The 25023-nt window shown below is 38.3% G+C and overlaps 1 protein-coding gene and 1 pseudogene across 2 annotated transcripts in view; one reads left to right on the plus strand and one right to left on the minus strand.

Annotated features, from left to right (window-relative positions):
- AATF (apoptosis antagonizing transcription factor) overlaps positions 1 to 25023 on the plus strand; it is a 118048-nt gene that overhangs the window by 86245 nt on the left and 6780 nt on the right. Inside the window, exon 12 of one of the 2 annotated variants that reach the window (XM_075195716.1) lies at positions 18972 to 19372. The exons of the other annotated variant lie outside the window; for it this stretch is intronic. Coding sequence (XP_075051817.1) covers positions 18972 to 18978 — 7 coding nt within the window. The 3' untranslated portion in view covers positions 18979 to 19372. Of the gene's footprint in view, positions 1 to 18971; positions 19373 to 25023 lie in introns of those variants that run through there. 2 annotated transcript variants of the gene reach the window in all.
- LOC142141904 (5S ribosomal RNA) lies at positions 5539 to 5657 on the minus strand (annotated as a pseudogene).

The raw sequence follows: 25023 nt of genomic DNA on the forward strand, positions 1-25023 counted from the left end.
TGAAAAGCTGAGTTCTGCTTCCATATGAATGAATGAAGGGATCTGAGCCAGATGTTAACAAGCACTTTATTGTTTGATCGTCAGAGAGTGCTACTAACTCTATATAAAAGTTGGAGTTCAGGCTTGAGCACTCAGGATTGTGTTAACTCTGCGTCAGAGATACTATATGCAATAATTTCAGAGATTTATATGTGTGTATGTATATATAGTATATAATCTAACCTAGCATTTAATAAGTACTCATCCCCATACCACTTGTATTAAAGCCAGTAATCATTTATTAAAGGGATGGTGTTATTTGACTGGTGTTTGTAATGCTTGATTCAGACCACAAATTAGACCCTCAAAGGCCCTTTTTGTAGTTTATTGACCCATGTGCTTTATCGTCTATTACAGCCACTGACTTCTATACCTTGTTCAGTGTTGTATATGACCTTGAGGTACCTTCTTTGATAAGTGTTCTATCCAGGAAGTCATTGTAGTGGAGCAGCCTAATCTAAGCATTTTAGCGTCTATTGCATTCTTCTGTACAATGAACTGCACCCAACTTCAAAGGATACTTAATGCCCTTACAGTGGTCAGCTACATTTCCCTATATCAAGCACAGATTCATTTGTACATAAAGGCGCTCATGAACACAAAGAACAATGGATCAATGATGACCTTCTAATATGTATTCTCATGATGTGAAGAAAGACTCCTATAAAACACAAAAATGAATGGAACAATATAGTGCAACAAGTCAATTAAAAATTTCCTTCACCATATAGGAAGGCCACAGAATACCCAAATGGAAATAGATTGATAGATCTCCAGTTCTCCAAGGTGAGAAAATATACACACTTGTCAACCACGTAAGGTGTACCCAAGCTTTCCCCCTTTAGTGATATGCTTACAAGAAGCTTTCTTTAATCCTTGCATTGTAAAAATTTAGTTATAGAGTGACTACAGTATTCACTCTGACTTGTCTTTACATGTTCCATTCATGTCATGTAGGCATATGTGAATTAATTGATAATAAAATGCTTCTAGTGGATTAACATTTTAATGATCACAAAAAAATCATTAAAACAATGAAAATAGAAATACATATGGAAAAGTTATAAAACCCCTAATAATAAGGGTGGGTACCCCTACCAGAAGTACAAGCTTTGAACGTTCTTAACAGTAGATAGGGTTCTTCAAGATGTTATAGATGTCCCTTCTCCGATCAGGAAGTCCAGGTTCACCAGGGGTCCAAAGTAATATTTGCCCATCTCCATTTTTTTGCAAAGTCTCTACTGTGATAGGTAGGTCCTGACAGATAGAGGAGTTTTATATTTACAAAAGAATTGAGCTGGAGTGAATGGGCACGTTGTGTGACTTTTGAACTAATGTATTGCATCATTGCAAGTTTGAGTTTACAGTTTGCAAGTAGTATGAATAGTACTTAAATGTAGTCCTTTATTTTTCATTTTTAGAAATGTCTTTTTCATTTTTAGCAATTTGTGAAAAAGTTCTGTAATTTATATTTGAATTGGTACACTATGGATTAATGCCAGTAAATCTTGCTTCAGTTGATTTACATTTTTAAAATGTGCAGCAATAAAATGTGAAACAGTCTGTACACACATTTTAGAATGTATTCTGGATCTACAGCTGAATGTGAAGGCATTGGACCTTCTCTTTTTGTGTGGATTTGAGTTTATCCCCTTTAGCAATACCACTTATAGTCAAGTGTTAAAATGTAATGCAACATAGTTCAAGCTATTGAAGGGCTGCTAAAAAGCTTATAACATCCACAAATAAAGATGTTCCCATAGCTTGACAGAAGTGACTATGACCTTGTATTTACATTTGCTATGCAGTTAAGTGCAGACTATCATTATCAACATTTATTTATGTAGCACCAGCAAATTCCGTAGCACTTTACAATTAGGAACAAACATTAATAAAACAATACTGGGTAGATTGGGCGTGGTTTAGCATCCGTACTGGACAGCCGTGTGTAGGTGAAGCTCTCCTTATATCTGAGATTTCACCTGATTCCCTTGGGGTTTCCGTAGCCAAACCCAATCCTAAACACAAGGGAAGGCACAAGGTTCCTGCTGTCCTTTATTCAGGAAAATCTGACATCTTAAAGTGCCGGGTGCCGGCGTGTGCACTGCCCCGCTGCACGTTTGCGGTCCGGGGCTCCAGAGGCTGGGGTGAGCTGGCTGCGACTTTATGAAAGAAGCTGTATGGTTGCTGGTGACCCAAATAGCTAAAGATAAGTGGAATGGCCCCCTGTTTCTGGCCTCCAGCATGCACAGCTGTGAGGGGATGCGGTGAGGAAGCGGCGGACCCGTGGAAAATCTCCTGACCTCTGTTTGCTACTCTTACCTGGATGGATCTCCGGACCTCTGAGCACAGGCTGCCAGGGTGAAATTCTGCGACTTGGCGATACTGGAAGTCAGTCGCCATCGCTTACCTTCTTTTCCGGTCCCCATCGTCCAGCCGGGTAAACGCCAGGAGGCTCCAGCAGGTGGCGCTGTCCTTTCCATGTGCTTTTGTATCAGCAGCCAGCAGGTCCTACTCGCTCTCCTTGGAAGCCTGTCAATATTTCCGTGCTCTGCAGAGCTGTATGGGAGAAATAACAGGCTGGTTGTCACTTCGAGATCTGGGTGAGTCACAGAGTTCCTGTTAATCTCATAGAGAACTCCCCTGGGTGTATCGGCTATGTACCTCTCACCAACAGTTTATACTGGTCTCTTCTAAAGTGCATTTTCAACTCTTTTACTGGCCCATTGTGACACAGAAGACTCCCGGGTGTAGTCCTGCTGCCATCTAGTGGATAAAGTATAATACTAACTTGAAGACATACACATATGGAAAATCTGCAAGTCCTCCAAGTCTTGCAAGTTTGGTGCAGGTTACATGCTACAAGCCACTGCAAATAGGCTGTCCAGATGTTCCTGATGCCTAAATGAATCCTATTCCCCCGGGCCATGCTCTAACCTAACTGATTTTCATGTCATAAAATCAGGTGCCATATGTAACAGCGGAGGTGTGGACATCCATGTTCAGTATTCTCTGAGTTTCTTGGTGCATTATGCCAACCAAAAAGGCAAAAGCTAATAAAGCTGCTCCACTGGTGAATTTCTTCAAATCTGGATCTGCAGCATCCTCTTCGGACAAGGCTGCAGCTCAATCTACATCGCTTGGAAATGGATGTCCCACTGAGATCCGTTCAATCTCTCCTGTCAGTCTTTGAAACGGATATCACTTCTAAATTCAGAACATCCATCATAGAAATTAAAGCTGACGTTGCCACCCTTGGATCCAGAACGGATCACATGGAGCGCAAATTTGAGGAACTGGTTTCTTCCCATAACGATTTAATTTCAGTGCACAATCTCCTGCAGGAAGAGGTTACTGGCCATAAAGACAAACTGGTGGACTTGGAGGATAGATCACGGCGCAATAACCTAAAGATCCAAGGCATACCTGACTCTGTCACTGACGCTGATCTGTACCAATGCGCCACTGACCTGTTTCATAAGTTCCTACCCTCTGCCTCAGACACAGATCTGCTTATAGACCGGATCCACCGTTTGCCTAAAGCTAAGAATCCTCTGGATGCGTCTCCTAAAGACACCGTTCTCAGAGTGCATTTTTACCGGATTAAAGAACAGATCCTGAGAGCCTCATTGCCTTCATCGCCTTCCAGTGGGCAATTAGGTGACCTTTAATTATTTTCGGATATCTCGGCAGCTACCTTGGCCAAGAGAATGTTGTTCTACCAGATTACGTCAGCCTTGAGATTGGCTAATGTCCAGTACCTCTAGGGGTTCCCGACTAAGCTCCTAGTACACAAAAAAGGAACTCTTGTCGTGATAAAAGATTATCATTGTTGAAAGACTGGGGTATACCACCTGTTTACACTAGGGTTACTCAGATTTCCAAGGAGTGGACAACTCCTAACCCATGAGACTCTCTTTGTTCACTTACCTTCTAAGAAGTGTTTTATATTATAATTTTCATTTGATAGGTCAAATGTAGATGATATATCCTTTTACTATGAGTGTATTTTAAGTTCAAAAACCGATGTATCGCGCTCAATTGCCTAAGGTACACTGATAGTTGAATGAGAAAAAAGGGGGGGGGATATTGTTGGTGAATATGACGATATAGTGTGATACAATAGTCCAGAACTATACTTTCTTATATAACCAGGGATAAAAATATATCATTAAAAATATATAATTTAAAAAGTGTACAATTGACTGAAGTGCACTAGTCTGTGGTTAATTATGAAATACAACGTTAGTGGTAGGTATCAATAGATATGTTGCAATCAAAACATAGACTTCCAGTTTGTGGATATATTAACTATACAATTCAGTGCATACTCCTACATTGGACTAAAAACAACAGAACAAATAATTAAACATTTAATAAAACATCATAGTGCTGATTGACCACAATGAAAAGGGTTGTCATAAGCAATCCTCAATACAAGAATAAAAGTCCATATGAACTTGTCCATGTAAAATACTCGATATCCCAATTACACGAATAGTGTCAAATACAACTTTTGAAAGAAATACCGCAATTGATTAATGCCACTCTACTCGCGGCGATTCCAGTCGGGATATAGATATACAGTCTTGTACCTGATACCAATGAGTTATCCAGGACGGGTCGCGATGTGAACAAAGCCGTGGCTAGCGGTGGAGCTCGTATCCTGCAATGTCAGCTGGTTCCTAGCAGCAGCGATGCACGGAATTAGCACGAGGATGGCGTGCGTTCCACAGTGGACCGCAAACCGGAAGTCCTGTGTAATTAGGCGGAAGTGGGTGTGACCCAACGCGTTTAATCTGCTGGGCAGATTTCCTCAGGGGTTGTAGAGTGACGACTTAACGTAATGCTATTTTTGGTGGATTCCTCAGATTGAATAATTGCCCAGTACAATATTCATATGAGTCCCTAAATGATTATTAGGTACCTAAATGGTTATTACTGATCATGAAAGAATGATGATGGGACATTATATTCATATAATCATAAAGGGTTATATATAACACAAATAACATAATAAAATGGCTAATATTAAGTATCAAAAAAGGTAAGTAGGTGGACAGGAAAAACACATACATTGATATTAACCAATTAAAATACTCAAATAATAAGTGATCAGAGGAGCACTAATAATGACCAATTAAAAGACTCAAATGATGGATGATTAATATAATAAATGTTCATACAGTCTGACATGGTTGATATAATACCATACCCATACAGTCAATATAGACCTGTATCACTAATCTGGCAGTTAAATTAAAAAGAGCTCGCAGCTGATGGAAAAAGTCCTTAAAATCAATTGCAATTTATAAGAATATAGAGACACCCTAATGTATTAAAAACACTATAACTGTGGGAATATAACAGGAACTCTAAATCCCAAAATTGAGGAGTAAAGAGGTTGACATATTGCTGATTATGTACAATATATGGAACATTAAATCATGGCATGTCCTGTCACTAAAATCACCGTATTGGGATTGATCTACAACATGTCTACTACTGTACTGGATATTCCCAGGAGGTCACCCATCTCGGTACTAGGCCAGCTCCACTCTGCTTGGCTTCCAAGGTCGGTGGGGATTGGGCATCACCAGAGTGGTATGACCGTAGTTCGCATGGAGATACTTTACCCAAAGGGACAATAGGGCATGGAAACTGAAATGTCACCATATGGCAGCCAATATAGACAAATGATCCTGATTGGCCTGTATATCCTATCTTATAAGGAGACATCAAACTCCATATTTAATCCTCGGGGTGTTAGAGTGTTGAGGTAGAGGATCAATTTGGATTCTTCTCTATTGATGTTTTGATTTGGATCTCCTCCTCGCCAGTTGTTATGTACAATCTTAATGCCTAAAAATTGAAGCCCTATAGCAGGGGTGTCCAACCTTTTAGCTTCCCTGGGCCACATTGGAAGATGACGAGTTGGTTTGGGCCGCACATAAGATACACTAACAATAACGATAGCTGATCATCCAAAAAACCATAGAAAACATAGTTAACATATATATATATGAGAAAAAAAGTGATATATATATACATATATATATATATATATATATATATATATATATATATATATATATATATATATATATATATATCTTTTTTTTCAAATCCCCCTATACTTACCTTTCAATCGCCCTGTTCAAAAAATCCTCTCTAGTTATTATACTATAATCACTTTTTGTATTGTTTCGATGCAATATCAATAAAGTGCATTTAAGCCAGGCATTGTATATCAGGGTGCCCTGACCAGGCCTGCGGTACCTGACATATACATCACTGTGACCCCAAATTGTGACCTGTTTTGCTAATTACACCACTATGTTAGTTAAGGGATAGCAATTTATAATGGCCCAAAGAGAATAATATATAATGCCCCATTAGTATTACAAGTAGAAGTATGTAGCAGGGAGATAAGGTCCATGATGCTCCAGGACCAGGTGACTTTTATTCACTGGTCAGCGTCCCTTGAAATAATAAAAAAAATCCCCCTTAACTTACCTTTTAATCGGCTTGTTCTCCTGTCCTCTTCTCTTATTTTCTCCAATTCTGTGCTGCTGATTGTTCTTCTCGCGCGGGTGACAACTCTGTGCTGCGCTCCGCAATGGATGTTGGGCGTGATGACATCACGCCCGACATTCACTGCGAGCACCGCACAGAGGAGGAGACAAGGGAGGGAGCCAGAGTACCAGCTGACGTAACCGTGTGACCGCAAGGTAAGTATTTTCTTTTCTTTTTTTTTTGCAGGATTTTTTTTTCCATTAACAGTGCTGCCCCCTTGCCACAACCAAAACTCCTTCTGGGCCACATTTACAGGCGTGCTGGGCCGCGGGTTGGACAACTCTGCCCTATAGGGTCACAATTATGCATGGACTTAAAATGGTTAGGGAGATGGTGTTTATCAAAACCATTCTTGACATTCCTAATGTGTTCACCAATTCTAAGCTTTAGGGGTCTGATAGTTCGGCCGATATATTGCTTTCCACATGGGCACTGTATGAGATAGATTACATTCTTGGTGTTACATGTGATGAACTCCTTGATCGTGTATTTCTCATTGTCATATGCCGAAAAAAACCTCTGATATTCCTTTTGTGTTATTGTGTTGAGTAGTACGACAATTGACACACTTGCCACAATGATAAAAACCTGGTTTTTGTCCATTCTTAATTAACCAATTAGTGTGAATAATGTTATTTTTGATATGATTCTTAACTAGTACTTTCTTGAGGTCCGGAGCTTTCCTGAAAACTACTTCGGGTTTGGCTGGAATCAGGGGGCCTTCTGTACAATGTGCCAATGCTTGTTAATAATGTGTTTTAAATGATGGGCTTCACTAGAGTAGTTGGAAACAAAGTAACTATGATTATTGGCAGTACTTTCTTTACCGGAAGAGTCAGCTTGTGTTGATGAGTGATACTTTAATAGGTGGCTTCGGTCAGTATTTAAAAGTTTATTAAATGTTGTGTCGATTATATGATTATTATAATCTTTCTCCTTGAATTGGGACTTAAGTTCAGTGCCTTGAGTAATGTAATCCTGCATGTTAGTGCAGTTGCATCTAATCCTTGAAAATTGGCTAAATGGAATGCTCTTAAGCCACTGTGGATGGTGATGACTTGATGATAGAATATAACTGTTTACATCCACTTGTTTCCTATATGTTTTAGTGGCTATACTATTATTCTGTGTAAACATTTCTAAATCCAGAAATTCTATGGAAGACTGACTATAGTTGGCAGTAAATTGTAAACCATAGTTGTTGGTGTTAATATGGTTCAAAAATTGTAGAAGTGAGGATTCTGGCCCATCCCATACAATGAGGACATCATCGATGTACCTTCTCCAGAGCACTAGATTTGCCTCCCAGCTATTATTAGACCAGATGTTATGGTCTTCCCAAAAACTCATGTAGAGATTGGCATAGCTGGGGGCAAATCTAGTGCCCATTGCGGTCCCTTGTATTTGTAAATAGAATTGATCTTGGAACCAGAAATAGTTGTGTCTAAGAATGAATTCAATATTCGTCAATATGAATTCTATCTGGCTTGCATCCAAGGTGGGATCTTGCTCTAAAAAGGAACGTGTACTTTGGATACCTAAATCGTGTCTAATTACAGTGTAGAGCGAGGTCACATCACATGTGACCAACCAATATTTGGAATTCCAGGTAAGTTCTTGCAAAATCTGTAAAACGTGTGTAGTGTCTTTCAGGTAGGCTTTTTGAGCCTGGACATAAGGTTGTAAATAAATATCCAAATAATGTGAAAGATTTTCTGTTATGCACCCAATGCCAGAAATAATCGGTCTCCCCGGTGGTTGTTTGATGTTTTTGTGAATTTTGGGGAGATAATATATAACGGGAATAATAGGATGAGAATTGTAAATATAATTGTATTCATTGTTAGATAATATTCCCAAATCTCTACCTTGGTTAAGAATAGTTTTAAGTTGATCAGAGAAATCCATGGTTGGATTTGTGTCTAAAAGCTGATAAGTGGATGAGTCAGATAATAATCTGTGGATCTCTTTGATGTAGTCACTCGTGTTCAGGAGCACTATACCACCACCTTTGTCAGCCGGTTTAATAGTGATATTCCTGAGATCCTGTAATTGTTTAAGTGCCTGCATTTCCAGTTGGGTTAAATTGACATTCCTATTATTGTATTTGTGTGGAACTAAGGCATCAATATCTGCCAGGACCATAGTTTCAAAGGCATCTATCAGACTACCTTTTAGTTGTCGGGGGTAAAATTTTGATTCCGGTTTTAAATTGGTATGTTTATATGGATCATCAGGTGTTGTAACTTTCTGTTCCAGTGGGGTTTTGGCATAATATTTTTTAAGAGTTAATTTCCTGATAAATCGCTGAACATCCCTATAGGTGTCAAATTTATTAAGGGACCTAGTGGGGGCGCATTTTAAGCCTTTCTTTAAAACATTAATTTCTGGCTTAGAAAAGACGTGATCACTCAAATTAAAATTACCTATGGGTTTCAGAGGACTATTAGTTGTTCCTATTGTTTTGTTTTTTTGACCTCCTCTCCTACCTCGTCTGAGGTGTTTAGTTTTCTTTTTGTCGATTGAAATTGGCTGGGTCTTAAGTGTGTGCTTATGAATTTCGGACCCAGTCCTAAAAAATGGCCTATTTGTGAGAAGGTATCTTGCTGAATCAGGCCTGTATTAGAATCTGAATTATCCAGAACTACTATTGGTGTGGAGTATAGTGTGTTGCCCTTATTGTTGAAAAAAGGACCATCAGAACCTAGGGGTGGAGTCTCCTGATTATGGGGAATGTCACCAACTAACGATGTGCATTTCTTAGGAGTCTGGTGTTTCCAACCTTTTTCAAAGGATTGGATAACTAAGTTGTCATAATTGAGGCTGAGATCGTCATGCACAGAAAAGGAAATTGATTCAGAACCTGAACTAACAGTAATATCATAAGTCAATGTAGTATGGGAAGACCGGATTTTAGCTGATTTTTGATGTATAAACGCCATGTATTGCTGGTAAGTCATTCCCATTTTCCTATACGGTAATTTGGAAGCGGTAATCTTGTATGGATTATTTCTGGTGTTGTTAGTGTTAGTATCTACTTTGGATTGTGTCTGATCTTTAGTGTGTAATTTCTTAGGAGGTTTGGTCTTTTTATGTTTTATGCCAAACTTGTCCCTCATGTGGACCTCTTGGTTTCAATAATTGAATGTTCCTTGCATACTAATCTATCCTTGATCAGTTTGGATAATTCCTGATATGGAGGTTCATTTTTAATAGGTAGAATTTTTTTATCTAATTGATTAATTTGGGACTCCAAGGATCCCAAATCTTCTTTTTGTTGGTGAATCAGTAAATTCATTAGGTTATGGGAGCATTGGTCCAAAATGTTCTGCCAACTGAGCATAAATTTGGGATTGTTCAGATAATGAGTCGGGGCTTTCTTTATCCTTAAACCCTTCGGGATTATGTTGTCCTTAAAATAATGTTCTAAAGTGGAAATACTCCACCAAATTTGCGTCTCCTTGTATAATAATTTCTCAAGATTTAAAAGGAAATGCCATTGGTCGGTAATGTGAGAGGGTACAATGCCCTCTTGATTGTCTGGGAAAAGGTTCCTGGATGTATGTATACTATTGGATCTAAGACAAAGGGGATCTGTATATTCCATATGGCTAATAATATGTCCAGGGGGGGTGCGAGATCCAAGGATAATTGCAATTTAGAAATAAAAATAAGGAACTGCGCTCAACCCCAACCCGGCAAGAGCAGCAATACTCAGGAATCCCTTCCTGTGAAAATACCAAATACAAAAACCGATGTATCGCGCTCAATTGCCTAAGGTACACTGATAGTTGAATGAAAAAAAAGGGGGGGATATTGTTGGTAAATATGTCGAAAAAAGGGGGGGGGGTATTGTTGGTGAATAAAAATAAGGAACTGCGCTCAACCCCAACCCGGCAAGAGCAGCAATACTCAGGAATCTCTTCCTGTGAAAATACCAAATACAAAAACCGATGTATCGCGCTCAATTGCCTAAGGTACACTGATAGTTGAATGAGAAAAAGGGGGGGGGGATATTGTTGGTGAATATGATGATCTAGTGTGATACAATAGTCCAGAACTATACTTTCTTATATAACCAGGGATAAAAATATATCATTAAAAATATATAATTTAAAAAGTGTACAATTGACTGAAGTGCACTAGTCTGTGGGTAATTATGAAATACAACGTTAGTGGTATGTATCAATAAGATATGTTGCAATCAAGTTGTCTTAAGCGAGATCTCTTTATAAATTGACATCAGTTCACCCTCCCTCCATATTCACCTTCCGGGGGAAATTATGTTTGAATTGGCATCTACCATACCAGTGCTAAGGGACTTGGGTCTAGTACCCACTAGTTTATAGCTTTTATTGATGTTTCTGTTTTCCATGTTTTTTTCTTATATAGTTATCTGACCGGTCAGTCCTGATCTGTTTACCCCGAACACTTTACCATATATATTTTGGTTAGAAGGTCCTAGGTTGGAGCGCCCAAGGCCTGGGCGCATGTCCCCCATATTGTTATCTATTTTCTGCCACTTTTTTCTTTCTTCTATTTAGTGGCAAAAGTGATAGTCCCCCAATGGGTACTATTTCAGTTGTTTTCTGTTTGTGTTTTTTCCTTCTCTTTTGTCTTTTCCCTTTTGTTTCTTGTCTTGTCAGAGACTGTTTGGAGACTAAGGCAGCCGAGATTTGAAGTATGGGTATGCTGTCTAAACCATTTGAATACATCTAGATAATGCTTAAATTTTTCACCATCAATGGCAAGGGCCTGAATTCACCTAACAAAAGAAGGATCACTCTTAAAAGTTTCGCAGCATAGGGTGCGGATATTGTAGCCATTCAGGAGACCCATTTCTCAAGTCACTCTCCCCCTCAATTCCATAACTCTATTTACCCTACCCTGTTATGTTGCCTCCGGGCCATTTAAGAGAAATGGAGTAGCTATTTTGATTTGGGTTAAATGTCCCTTCAAACTGGAAAAACAGATTTCCGATAAAAACGGTAGATATTTAATTTTAGTGGGGAAAATTGACCGACAGTATATTACCCTAGTTTCCCTGTATGCTCCAAATACCCGGCAACTTCCACTCCTCAGGAAACTTTGCCAAGCTATTCACAAAGTCAAGCGTGGGATGTTATTTTGTATGTGTGACTATAACGTAGCTCCAGATCCAAAGTAAGACTGCTTGGAGAGACTAGTTGAGCGGTCCAATTCCTTGCTTAGTGCCGTTTCTCAAGGGTTTTCTCAATTGCTGGCAGAATATGATTTGTATGATGTGTGGTGGGTGTATCATTCAGGGGGAAGGGATTACACGTATTACTCACATGTACATAACTCATACTCAAGAATTGATATGGTTTTATCGGATAAATCGTCCCTTCGACATATAAAAAAATTGAGATCCTGCACATTACATGGTCAGATCATGCCACCCCTGGTGTGACACATGGATTCCATTGCTGAGGGCCGCCCGCTGAGACCTTTTGAGGCTTGAAGAACATATTCTGCTCAACACGCAGCGCACTTGTATAATGAGAGACGCGTTAGACTCTTATTTGGCGACCAATAAACCTAAAGATACTACAATATAGACTCACTGGTGTGCCTTTAAGGCGGTGATGAGAGGCGCAGCAATACAGGCTGCAGCGTCGATTAGGAAAACGCAGGCAGACGTATTGACCTCTCATGAGTCGAAGCTGGCATCTCTAGAAGCCCTCCACAAACGTAATCACCAGGATTCTAACATTAAGGCTGAATTAGCGACCCTGCGTTGGAAAATTAACGAAACCTCATTGTTACAAATAAATAATGCTATAGCCATGTTAAACCAGAGATTTTATACCCTAGGTACCAGAGCTAGCAAATTGCTGGCTCACGCAGGAAGAACGCTATTAATAGGATCAAATCTATATGTAACTTACAGGGTACCCATATTTCTAATCCCTTCTCAAGAAGCAAACCTATTTGCTATAATTATGAAGAGCTATATAACTTAAAAAGGGATACATCTATGACCCATCCCTCCTCTGAATCAATTAATACCTTTCTCGCCTCTGTCTCACTCCCAACTTTAGCTCCTGGGGATGCTGAGGCCTTGTGCTTTGATTGGACGGAGTATGAGGTGGGAACTGCTATTAAAGCTATGTAATGTGGGAAGGCTCCGGGTCCAGATGGTTTCATCCTTGACTTTTACTTCTCCTTCCGGCCCGAGCTAAGCCTGGTTCTCTCCAGATTGTTTAATTCTGCTACTAAAGATGCGTTTCTTCCTCCAGAAAAGTTAGAGGCGCAGATAGTTACCATCCTAAAACCTGGAAAGGATCCTACTCATTGAAGCAATTATCAGCCTATAGTGCTTCTCAACTTAGATCTTAAACTGTTTGCTAGGATGATTGCCAACCGGTTAAATCCTATACAACCGCAGTTAATCCACTTAGATCAGGTGGGTTTTGTTCCAAGGACACAGGCTCCAGGCAACTTAAGGAGGGTTTTGAATATATTAGAGATCCATTCAGCTACATCGTTCCCATTACTATTACTCTTTTTAGGCGCAGAGAAAGCGTTTGCTGGAATCCACTGGGAATATATGATTGCTGTTTTATCTAAATTTGGACTTGGCGGTTCTTTTCTTCAAGCCATAGCCACCTTGTATACCTCTCCCTAGACTAGGGTCTTCAGCAATGGATTCCTCTTCTCAGTCTTCCAGATTACTAATGGTACTAGACAAGGTTGTTCTTTGTCACCTCTGATCTTCGCTCTAGCTATGGAACCACTGGCCGCTAGGATCAGACTGGCGGAGAATGTAGAGGGCACCGTCATTGGTAACCATCACCACAAGATTTGTCTTTTTGCTGACGATGTATTCCTATTTGTCACGAAACCTGAATCTTCTATACCTGCTTTATTTCGAATTTTGCAAGAATATTCAGAGGTATCTTATTAAAAGCTAAATACGGTTAAAACAGAGGTATTGGGGGTTGCTCTCACGCAGTAGTCACTAAGATCGCAGTATAAATTTCAGTGGTGCTTCCGACACTTCTTTAGGCATACATATACCTTTGGACCCTAATCTAGTTATTGAATGTAATTATCAGCAATTGTTGAGTATGTTTGATAAACTTACAAAGTCATGGATAAACTTTGAGATATCTTGGGTCGGTAGTGTTGCAGCTCTGAAGATGATGTTGCTTCCAAATATCCTGTATTTGTTTTGCTCCATCCCTTATTTAGTCCCTATGTCCCTTCTGAAGAAGTTTTATACCATTGCATTTAACGTTATCTAGAACAATAGGAGGCCTAGGCTTTCTAGAGAGCGAATGGCTAGATCCAAAATAAGAGGTGGTCTAGTCACTCCTAAATCGGAATTCTACCAACAGGCTGCGATTTTAGAACAGTTGAGAGATTGGCAGGCATCCCCTTCATCAAAGAAAACCCTGTGTAGACATTGAGCAGCATAGTTCCTCTCCATTTCCATTGGGCGATCTTTTGAGGTTGGACAAACCTAGTAGACCAAATATAGTATCTACACTTAGAAGTGTTAGAGACTCACTCACCGCTTGGGATAAGATGTTGACCCTTTTACCAGATTATCATCTCCTCTCCTCTAGTCTCTCCACATTAGCATTGTCGCAACTGATCCCTGACCTCAGCCTTGACTTATGGTATATACGGGGGATCACACGAATACAGGACCCATTAGAGGGAGGGTCTCTGCCCCCCTTCTCTCAGCTCCAATCTAAATATGATATTCCAGCACGTGACTTCTATAAATATCTCCAAGTCAGGCACTGGATACAAGCTCGCCCTCCACTTCCTTTGGTACTGAGGCCGCCTCCCCCTTGCATTCAGATGTTCCTCTCTCCGGTCTCCCATGTAGGTGGCATCTCTTCATGGTATAGATTACTTTTAACCTCCATCGATAATCGTGATTTACCGATTCAAATCACCTGGGAATCTGAGTTAGATATCACTATACCAGCTCATACCTGGGAGAAAGTTTTTCAAAACATATATAAAATGTCAAAATGTATTAACCATTCGGAGATGTTGATTAAACTTGTCCACAGGTTGTACCTTACCCCGGATAAGTTGCATAAAATCTGGCCATCAGAATCCAAATAATGCTGGAGGAGCTGTGGGGAAATTGGTACGCTTATGCATATTTTCTGGTCATGTCCCAAAATTCAGCCGTTATGGGTTGAAATCTTTCATCTAATTTCACAAGTTTCCAAAATTGATACAAACAAAAACAAAACAATACTGGGTAATATATACAGACAGAGAGGTTAGAGGGCCCTGCTGAGATCAGGAGAGGATAGATAAATTTGTGTATCATCCGCATAGAGATGATACTGAAATCCAAAGGAGCTTATTAGTTTGGTAAGAGAAGTGGTGTAGATAGACAATAGCAGAGGACCTAAGACTGAGCCTTGTGGTACTCCAACTGATAAAGGAAGTGGAGCAGAGGTGGATCTAGAGAAATTAACACTGAAAGAGTGATTAGCTAGGTAGGATGAGAACCAGGATAGAACAGTGCCTTCAAGACCTAGGGATTGTAGCGTTTGTATGAGGAGAGAGTGGTCAACAGTGTCAAATGCAGCAGAGAGATCCAGGAGAATTAGAATAGTGTATTGGCCTTCAGGTTTTGCTGTGATCAAATCATTGACACCCTTGGTCAGTGCAGTCTCTGTGGAGTGTTGAGAGCGAAAGCCTGAATGAAGAGAATCCAGTAGGATGTTTGCTGTAAGAAAGTGTGTGAGGCTAGTGTAGGCAATTATCTCGAGGAGCTGAGATAAGGGGCGGTAATTTGAGAGAGAGTTTGGGTCAGAGTTTTGTTTTTTCAAAATAGGAGTAATCACTGCATGCTTGAATAGTGATGGAAAAATACCAGTAGAGAGAGAGATTACAGATTTTAGTTAGAGGGGGAATGAGCACAAAAGAAAGAGACAGAGGGTATGGGATTAAGAGGACAGGAGGTAGAGTAGGAAGATGAGAAGAGAGTAGAAACTTCCTCTTCATTTGTAGGATCAAATGAAGAGTGTCATATGGTGCTACAAAGAAATTGAGCTGACTGCCTGTCGAGGGAGATGATACCATTTCAAGTCTGATCTTATCTATTTTGTCCTTGAAATAGGAAGCAAGATCCTGGTCACTGATGGTAGTCGGAGGGTTTGGGGTGGGAGGATTGAGAAGAGATTTAAATGTGTTAAAAAGGCGTTTGGGGTTAGAAGCATGAGCATAGATGAGAGATTGAAAGTATGTTTGTTTTGCAGTGTCCAGAGCATTTCTATAGGAGTGGTAGATTCCAGTATATGTGATGAAATCATTAGAGGTACAAGATTTACGCCAGTAATGTTATGCTTTACGAGAGAGTTTTTGTAGAGTTTGTGTTACTTCAGTGTGCCATGGTTGGCAACGAAGTCTACGCAGAGTATGTAGAGTCGCTGGAGCCACTTGATCAAGGGCAGTTGCTAGGGTTTGGTGAAAATAGGTTACTGCCCTATCAGGGGAGGAGAATGTATAAATTGGGGAGAAAAGGTGTTGAAGATCAATAGAGTTGATATCCCTGCGGTTGTGAGGAGGCTTGGAAGAGTTTGACACTGGGGAGGGTAAAGAACTGGGGGTGAGCGAGTAGTTAATAAGGTGATGATCTGAAAGGAGTGTTAAGGAAATCAGAAACTGAGCATAGTTTAGAGAAAACAAGATCAATTCAGTGGTCATACTGATGAGTAGCAGATTCAATCCACTGGGAGAGGTCAAATGAGGATGTTGGAGATAGTAGTTTGGAAGCAGCATTGGAACGTGGATTAGCAATAGGGATGTTGAATTCACCCATAACAATGGTGAGGATGTAAGAGGATAAGAAGTGAGGGAGCCATGCAGAGAAGTGTACAAGAAGTTGTTGGTGCGGTCCAGGGGGGCAATAGATGACAGCAGCACGCATAGAGAATGGGTTAAAAATCCTAACAATGTGTACTTCAAAAGATGTGAATATGAGTGATGGTACATTTGGTAGAACTGTGAACGTGCACTGTGGGGAGAGAAGTAGCCCAACCCCACCTCCTTGTCTGCCTCCAGGTCTGGGGGTGTGGGTGAAATGGAGACCACCATGTGAAAGGGCTGCAGGTGAGGCAGTGTCTGATTGCGTGAGCCATGTTTCTGTTATTGCTAGAAGGTTTAGGTTGTTTGAGAGGAAGAGATCATGTACGGAGGTAAGTTTGTTACAAACGGAGCGTGCATTCTAAAGGGCACATCTAAAGGACTTTGGAAGAGAGGGTGGCAGGTGATGCGTTTGAGGTTTACTAGACTATTGTAACGTTCAGATATATGTGTGTGGGAGAAGTGAGGGGGACCTGGATTAGGCAATATATCACCAGCTAATAGAAGCAGGGAAGAAGAAATGTAGGAAAGATTATTGTAAGATTTGTGTCCTTTTAGTTTCTGGCGACAGGGTGAAGCTGTTAAAGTTATTGAATTTTTAAATAGGAAAAGAGTGTTAAGTAGAGCTGAGTGAAGTAATGAATGGGCAATGTGGACAGAGGTGTGTGTTGCAGGATGGGTAAGGGATGATATAGTCCTAAAGATAATGTCATAAAAGGAGAGAAAGAAAAATAATTTAGCAAGCATTGGTATTTATGAGTAAAATAGCAAAAAATGAGGGAATTAAAAGAATTTCCTAGTTGCAATATCCTGTGCAATCAGAGAAGTGCAGAGTGCAAACTATTATCTGTTGCAGACTTTTTTGGGGTAAGGGAGGATGGCTGTAATGGCCAACAATGGGATTACTGCTGGCAGGTGGCTCTATATTGGAAAATAGCTCTCCTTACGAACAGAATGTTATCTTAAATATTCAGTACTGATAAGCTTCCATAAGTTTTACATTTATATATGTGTGAGTGTTCGTAGAAGCTCTTTTTATAATGAAAATTTCTAATGTAGGATTAGGGGTCCTTTAACACACACCACCCTCTGCTCTTTTTGATAATAAATGTGTTAAATTGTTAAAGTGGTGTGGTTATTTTTTATGAAGTCACAGATTAGTCTGACAGGTAAAACAAGAATGCAAACATTGATTTAAACGGTTAGAACAAGAGCAATATTTTAACTTGTGATACCTTTTAACAGCATAGTTAAGACCCCTCATTACTCTTATTAGAGACTTGCTCTGTTTCTTATCTGATTACAGACTGAACATAACTCATGGCATTGATTTTGATCTCTTGTTAAAGAGGATTACAGTTTTGCATTAACTCAGACTGACATGGATTATAATCCGATTGTTGATATCCAGCCTAGCAGTGTCACATGTTTGGCCACCCTACACCTCCTTTCAGTTGAGCTACAGGAAAAGACAGCCATATATCATCATTAAAGATGCCATGTAGCACTCAGTCAGGAGGAATGAGAGGTTCAATCTTCTGGAATAACAGAGAGGACGCACTGAAATAGTGGAAAAAAGAAACACAAATGAATTTGCACTAAAAATATGCACATTTAACAGTCAAAGAAGGATAACCAACCTGTTTCATGTCTGAGAGAGAGCTAAATAACATTACCAAGCCTTTCTACCAGAACCTTTGTAAATGTGGCTAAATTATTTGTTTTACAGACTAAGGGGCAAATTTAATAAAGGGTGAAATGCCCTTTTGCCAGAGAAAGAGGATGTTTTTTTGCCTGTTTTTTTGCCAGAGATGGGGCTTTTTTTTTGTTCACCGGTGAGAGCGTCTCGTGAGTTTACAGGTGTTGTAACAAGTGTCAAGGCAATAATTGTACCATCGCATCATCTGTTCTGACATCTGCCTATCAGGATTTCATATCCTCTTCATAGGGAGTGGGTAAAGAACCATAATATGTGTATTATACATTCAGGTATACATATTCCATTATACACAAACAAATGTTACTCCAACACCTTTTTCTTTAATTTCCTTTAATTGATCGTTGTCCTTCTGACTAGAATTTAATGGTTATAAGGTATTATTATTTGCCCAAATGTATCTTAAACTAAACACATTGCTTTATCTTTCTCTCCTAGTCCTTTGCTTATTGGCTATGTGTTTAGATAATTTGGTAGATTTTGTGACACTACAAAACCTGTTCTCTTGATACATTTGTATGAGTATATGTTCCTATTGCATTAAATCCAAGTGATCTGAAGGTGGAAAACCATGTGTATCATTCTTTGTAAAGGTTATCAACATTATGTATTTAATGCATCATTTCTTTAGCCAAATATCACCACCATCCAATTTGGTAAATACTGTTTTTTCTTTACTGTGTTTTTGAATACCACACAGAATATACATTTTAAATAAGTATGGCTTGATTTTATTTATTTTTTTAATCTGTATGGTAAACACTTTCATTTCAAGTATTTGAAGAAAATTTACTGTGGACAAGCATTACTACATGAATGTTTGGATACCAGTTTCACCAGGATCAAAGCACAGCATTTCTGTTTATCAAATGGAGACGGTAGAAGAAGTGGAGAGATGACTGTCTTGGAAATCTTTCTCAGAGATTACAAAGCTGATAAGAGATTGTGGCTATCCACATGCATGGCTCTTTTAAATAGTATTAAACATTTTTCTGTAGCAAAGAAAATAGTGAATTAGAAAAAACAGCATTTAAGTCAGATTGTGGCAAAGGGTGATAGACTGCGTTTAATGAGTTCAAGTAACATTTATGTGAATCTAACAATACTTCAGACTTTTTGGGGACACAGTAAGAGATTACATGTTGCAGTAGATTTCTGTTTACCAATGGATGAGTTTGTTAAGAACAAAATACAATACAATGTGGTTTTATGAAAGACCGGTCATGCCTAATAAATATTATTCATTTGCATGAGGAAGAACTTTCAACCAGGATTTTGGTAGTGCAATAGATTTGATGTATTTGGATGTTGCCAAAGAGTTTGATACCATTTCACTAAACAGTTTAGCACATACTCTAAATAAGAAAGATTAAAAATAAATTGCTTAATGACCAATAAATAAACTAAAATAAATTTACAGTATCATTTTAGGACTCTTACCTGGCATTTTATACACAAGCACAGTGCATGCAGTTGCATGCAGGGGTGGGAGTTATATTCTATGCAGCCATACTGGTTTTCATTCATAATCGCTCCTGCCTTCAGGCACATGGTAGCCCATTGTATACATACTCACTAGTGGATTACTAGGTTATTTACACTGGCATTTTGACCCTTTATTCCAATGACCTAATCATTTCTATAGAGATATGTGCTACATCTAGAAATCTTATTGAATTGAGCTCCATAAACCTGTTCATTGGTTCTTTTCCCCACAGCCCCTGTCCCTCGCATTCCCAACTCCCCGCTCTGACACCCCCCCCCCCCCACACACACACACATCAGTAGAGATTCAATTTGTCTCTAGTAATGTGTGATCAAGCTGGGAATCACCACCTGCCCATTATAAGTGACCAGTGTAGGAATTAATTTGTGAATGGCTGATAACTAAGGGGAGTCATAGTCTACAATGGCCCCCACTCCAATAGGGATACTCTCTATCATGAGGCCCCCATTTAAATGGACCTCCTGTTTTAGTGGGAACCAGCCCAAGCTACGTGCCACTGAATGGGTATTTTTTATTTTTTTTTGGGGGGGGGGTTCTGTTCAATTTTTTTCCTTATTAATGGATGTTTCCCATTCATTTTAATCATTTTAAATCTCTCTATTTGCACACTGTGTCCAATAAACAACAGTACAGAACATTTCCATAAAATAAAAAAGATGAATTGTACAGTATAGGGTTCCTCAATATGACATTCAAAGCAGGTTTGACAAAACAAAATGAGTTATTGGTGGGGTTATAAAGGGTGACAAGATAAGAGAAAAAAAGAAAAGAAAGAAGGGGGGTGCATTCCACCTAGTGGGTAGAAGAAATAGGGGCCAAATCTGTAGTTGCATGGGTCCAGGAACTCATTTTAATGATTTTACTGTAGTTTCTACATATTGCTCACACTAGAAGCCAGATTGAAATCTAAGTGCATATCAGTAGCTAATGAACTGCAAACGTGTAGCATTTATATGCATTTTCATATGCAGTTTATGCAAACATTGGTAAGGCAGCTTAGAAAATGTTATTCAAGCAGACTGTTGTAGAACACACTTTAGTAAGGGGTTAATAAAACTAAAATACACATAAAAGGCTAGACACAATTTGTAGGTTAGGGAAATCCTAAACACTATATATTTTATACTTTAAAACCTTAATTTATAATATTAGGAAAAAATTAATTTGTGCCAACTTTGCAAATAATTAGATTTATTTAACTATTGCAGTGAGTAGTTTGGGTGCTGCTACTGTCTTAAGATTAGTATTTCACCACCTTTTTTTTTAGCTGCCATCACTCTTTCAGTGTGTCCTGTTGTTTAGGCCAATACTGACCTCCTTAAATATTTATAAATCTTATAGCTGATCTCATGAGAGGCAAGGCACAGGTCACATGTCATCTTTTGTAATTTAAAGCCGCAGGGCTAAAAGCATTTTCACAGGCTTAAAGTACCCAATCCTGACCTGACCAAAAGAGAGGGAATTGAAATAGACCTTTCTGAATCTCTTCCAAGCGCTTGGATGATGGTGATGATGATGGCAGGCTTACTGTGTAATTTATGGCCCTTGCTTGCAAACATATAGTTTTCTAGCCCATCTAAAAATGAATCTTACAGTGCCACCTTGTGACCACCTGACTAAAAGAAATAGATTTTTTTTTTTTATAGATTTAGCCATTTGTTATGAAGTCTGTATTTGCTTTTTGAAATACCATCATTCTGGCACAGATTTTTGTATTTATTTTTTTGGGTCATCTAACGCTATTCCATTTAAAATTCATTGATTTTAGTTGAAAAAGAATCAAGACACGATAAAGATTACGTGCCCTTTTTATGGACTTTATTTTACCCAAGTCGCTGGTGGGGAATGGAACTAAATGATTATAAACACTTATGGTGGCATTCAATGCAACCTCCATGTTTCTCGCTATTCCCATGCAAAGTAATGGTTTACAAAGTAAATTCTGATGAATTAAATGTTCATTAAACCTCCTTAGTATTCGCCAGTTCATTCTGTTTGTAACCAGTCAAAGCCCTCGTCCTCTTTCTTCATCCAATGTAATACATGATATATCTTAATTTTAAGGTCTTGACTCTGTTGATCTGAAATAGTTCAATACAAAAATGTATATAGATCTTTTTCTTCTTGATCAATCAATCAATCAACCATGGTCCACATAAATAAGCTATTTTGAATGGAAGCTACTGGATCCATTTGGGACCAGACTAATATGGATGCTGTAAGAAGATTGTTTGAGGTTTGATCCTTTCTTAATCCAACGAGGCCAGAAAAGAAATCCAAAGGCTTCAATCAAGATCCACTGTGGATAACATCTGATGAAGACTGAGGATCGCCAAGTACTTTTCTACCTAATAAAGGGCCTCATAGTCATCCCTTACACCCTCAACTGACATGAAGGTCCTTAGGCAAGAAGGGAGTTGTTTTACTAAACCCCAGACCTATGCCACATCAAACACACTAATGCATCTCCTTCCTCTCCAAAAAGGAGAGAGACAGGGCCTGATTCATTAAGGAAAGAAGGCAAAAAAGGAACAAGTTTTCTCCTGTACAAACCATGTTGCAATGCAAGGTGTGCAAATGAGTTAAATACTGTCTTTTTTTTCTTGTAGCACACAAATGTTTGATAGCTTTATTTGTACACTGACATTTAAAATTGATCTAGGACATGCCTTTGCCACACCTATAAATCTGCCATCACATTTTAAATTTACCTCCCCCTCCAATGCAACATGGTTTTGCCAAGGTTAATTAATTAATAAAAAAAAATATATTAAATTAATAAAACCAGAGTTTATTTACAGTACATTTACCTTATATAATCAATTGTCTATTTTGTAATTCAGGAAAAGGTTGAGTCCTGTATTTGGTACTAGAGTGTGTGTGTGTTTAATCAGTGATATGAATTTCCAAATCAATTTTCATTTTATGACTTTAAAAAAAGAAAAACTGGCAAAGGGTTGATTACTTTTTATTGCCACTGTGGATATATGTATACAATAAATTACTTTTTCTCTTGCCCCCAGTTGAACACCACAGCTTATTAAGCAGGTGATTAGAGGAATACAAAGCGTGGTGCATTTTCTAAAATACACAGCCAGTACAGTTTTAGGTAGTTTTCTAGAATTTCACTAATAGAAATAACTATGGGAAGCATCATTGTTATATATATATTGTCTGTTTCAAGAGAATGTGAAACAACTGGCATATACGTTCACACATTGTGGAAATGGTCGAAAACTTCCCAGCATGGAAAAATGATTCTAAGTAAGATTGAACAGGTCACCACTATCAGCGGCCTGTTCATTCTTTTATGTAACTTCAGAGTAATTCTTGCTCCTTGGGTAAATTAATTTTATGTTTGAGGGAGGGGGGATTGCCACAAACACCTCCCTCCATATCTGTAGTGATAGTTTGTATCTGGTACATATACTTTATGGAATATATCTCAAGAATGCTATCAAACACTAACCATTTTCCATAAACCTTCACAACTTGGGTATCTGTATCATAACATACTACCTCTAGTAACTGATTAGCCAGGGACACCTCTCAACCACCCTTACCCATCTATTCTGCCTTTCTTCACCTCCCCCTACCTCATTTTAGATGTCATGCAATCGCTTTATGGAAGTCCACATCCACAGGTAGTTACAGCCACTTAAACTTTACAAAAAAAATCTGAAATACAGTATTTTACACGTCCTGTCTTATCTATAACCTAACAATGTATATGTGTATTAATCATATGGCAATGGGCTTTGTTCAGGCTTTTTTTTTTTTTTTTTTGAAGGTGCAACTTTTTCAAGGTGCAATGTCCACCTGCAGATCCAAACCATTCTAGATGTCAAAGTGACTATTATAGGGTGGTGTAGTAAAAGTGACTCTTTAATGGTTTGACTGCCTCTGCTGTTCATTTTAGTAGTCAGGTTCATTTTTTTTTTATTATTTTATATATATATATATATATATATATATATTTTATTTTTTTTTATAAAAAAAAAAATGTATATTTATTATTAAACTGCTGGGCTCTGTTTTAATATAACTAATTATGTAATATTTAATAGGGAATGCCTATTTTTTCAATTTGTATGTCCTAATTGACAACTGTGAGATATTAAATCACTATGGTAGGCTATAAGAAGAATGTTAGTATTTACCATTTTATCTTGTTTTTTTCTTCAGGCTGCAATTAATGATTTGATTCTGGACTACAATGACAGTCACATGGCACATGATGTAGTGAGCATAGATGCTTTTGACCATCTGAGCTCTGTTTCTATTGTGACATCCTTATTCCTGCTCTACCATCACATGACATGTGTCTGTGTTGCTGATTGACACTGCCTGGCAGCCATTTTTGTTTGTTTTTAAAAAAGTTTTTTTTTTTTTTTTTTTTAAATACCTAAATTGCTGATTAAAGAAAAACAAATAAAATCTATGTGGGATTGCTAGTTTAAAAAAAGATTTCACAATGATGGTCCTAATACTTTTCAAGTTGATTTTTAATAAATTACCGCTTGGCAAGACTATTTACATGCATCATTGTTCAGTTTTTTCTGAAAATACTATTTTTTATTTACTACTTTACTTTTCCTGTTCACTGAAAATATTCTGTATGGAGAACCTTGTTTATGTTCATATTTCTGTTTGTTAATGAGTAGGAGCTGCCTTATTTGAAGTCAGAGCTAGAATCAAATGTCATAGACCCAGCAACTATCATGTTAGTGGAGCTATTGTTCTCTATATTGACATATAGCCACGAGGAGACATGTAAATTAATATTTATATAGAGATATATATATATATATATATATATATAGAGAGAGAGAGAGAGAGATAGAGATATCTATATATCTATCTATAGATATCTCTATCTCCATCACTAGATATATATATATATATATATATATATATATATATATATATATATATATATATATATATACTTTGTACACACAGTATTCTGTAGCGATCATAGGCTTTTTTTTTAACAGGTGAGAAGAGTATACAACTTTTTAACCATTCATTTTAACAAAGATGTTGATCAATTTCTCAGATTTATTGTTGGTCCCATTGTGGATCACCTGCTGTTCTATTGTAGATCAACTTATATTAATGATTGTGCAGTTTATTTATGCTTTTAGCAAGACCATTTTATATATTTATTTGATATTTTAGATTATTTAGGTTTAATCAAGTATATATTTTATTAGTTATCCACGGATATAGCAAGCAAGTTGAATGCTGACTTGAAATGTCGCCCTCTTAAATGGTGTTGCCTAAACGCCCCCATGAAGTTTTTTTGGCTACCACTTTG

This window comes from Mixophyes fleayi, chromosome 2 (assembly GCF_038048845.1).
Source record: "Mixophyes fleayi isolate aMixFle1 chromosome 2, aMixFle1.hap1, whole genome shotgun sequence".
Classification (NCBI taxonomy): Eukaryota; Metazoa; Chordata; class Amphibia; order Anura; family Limnodynastidae; genus Mixophyes; species Mixophyes fleayi.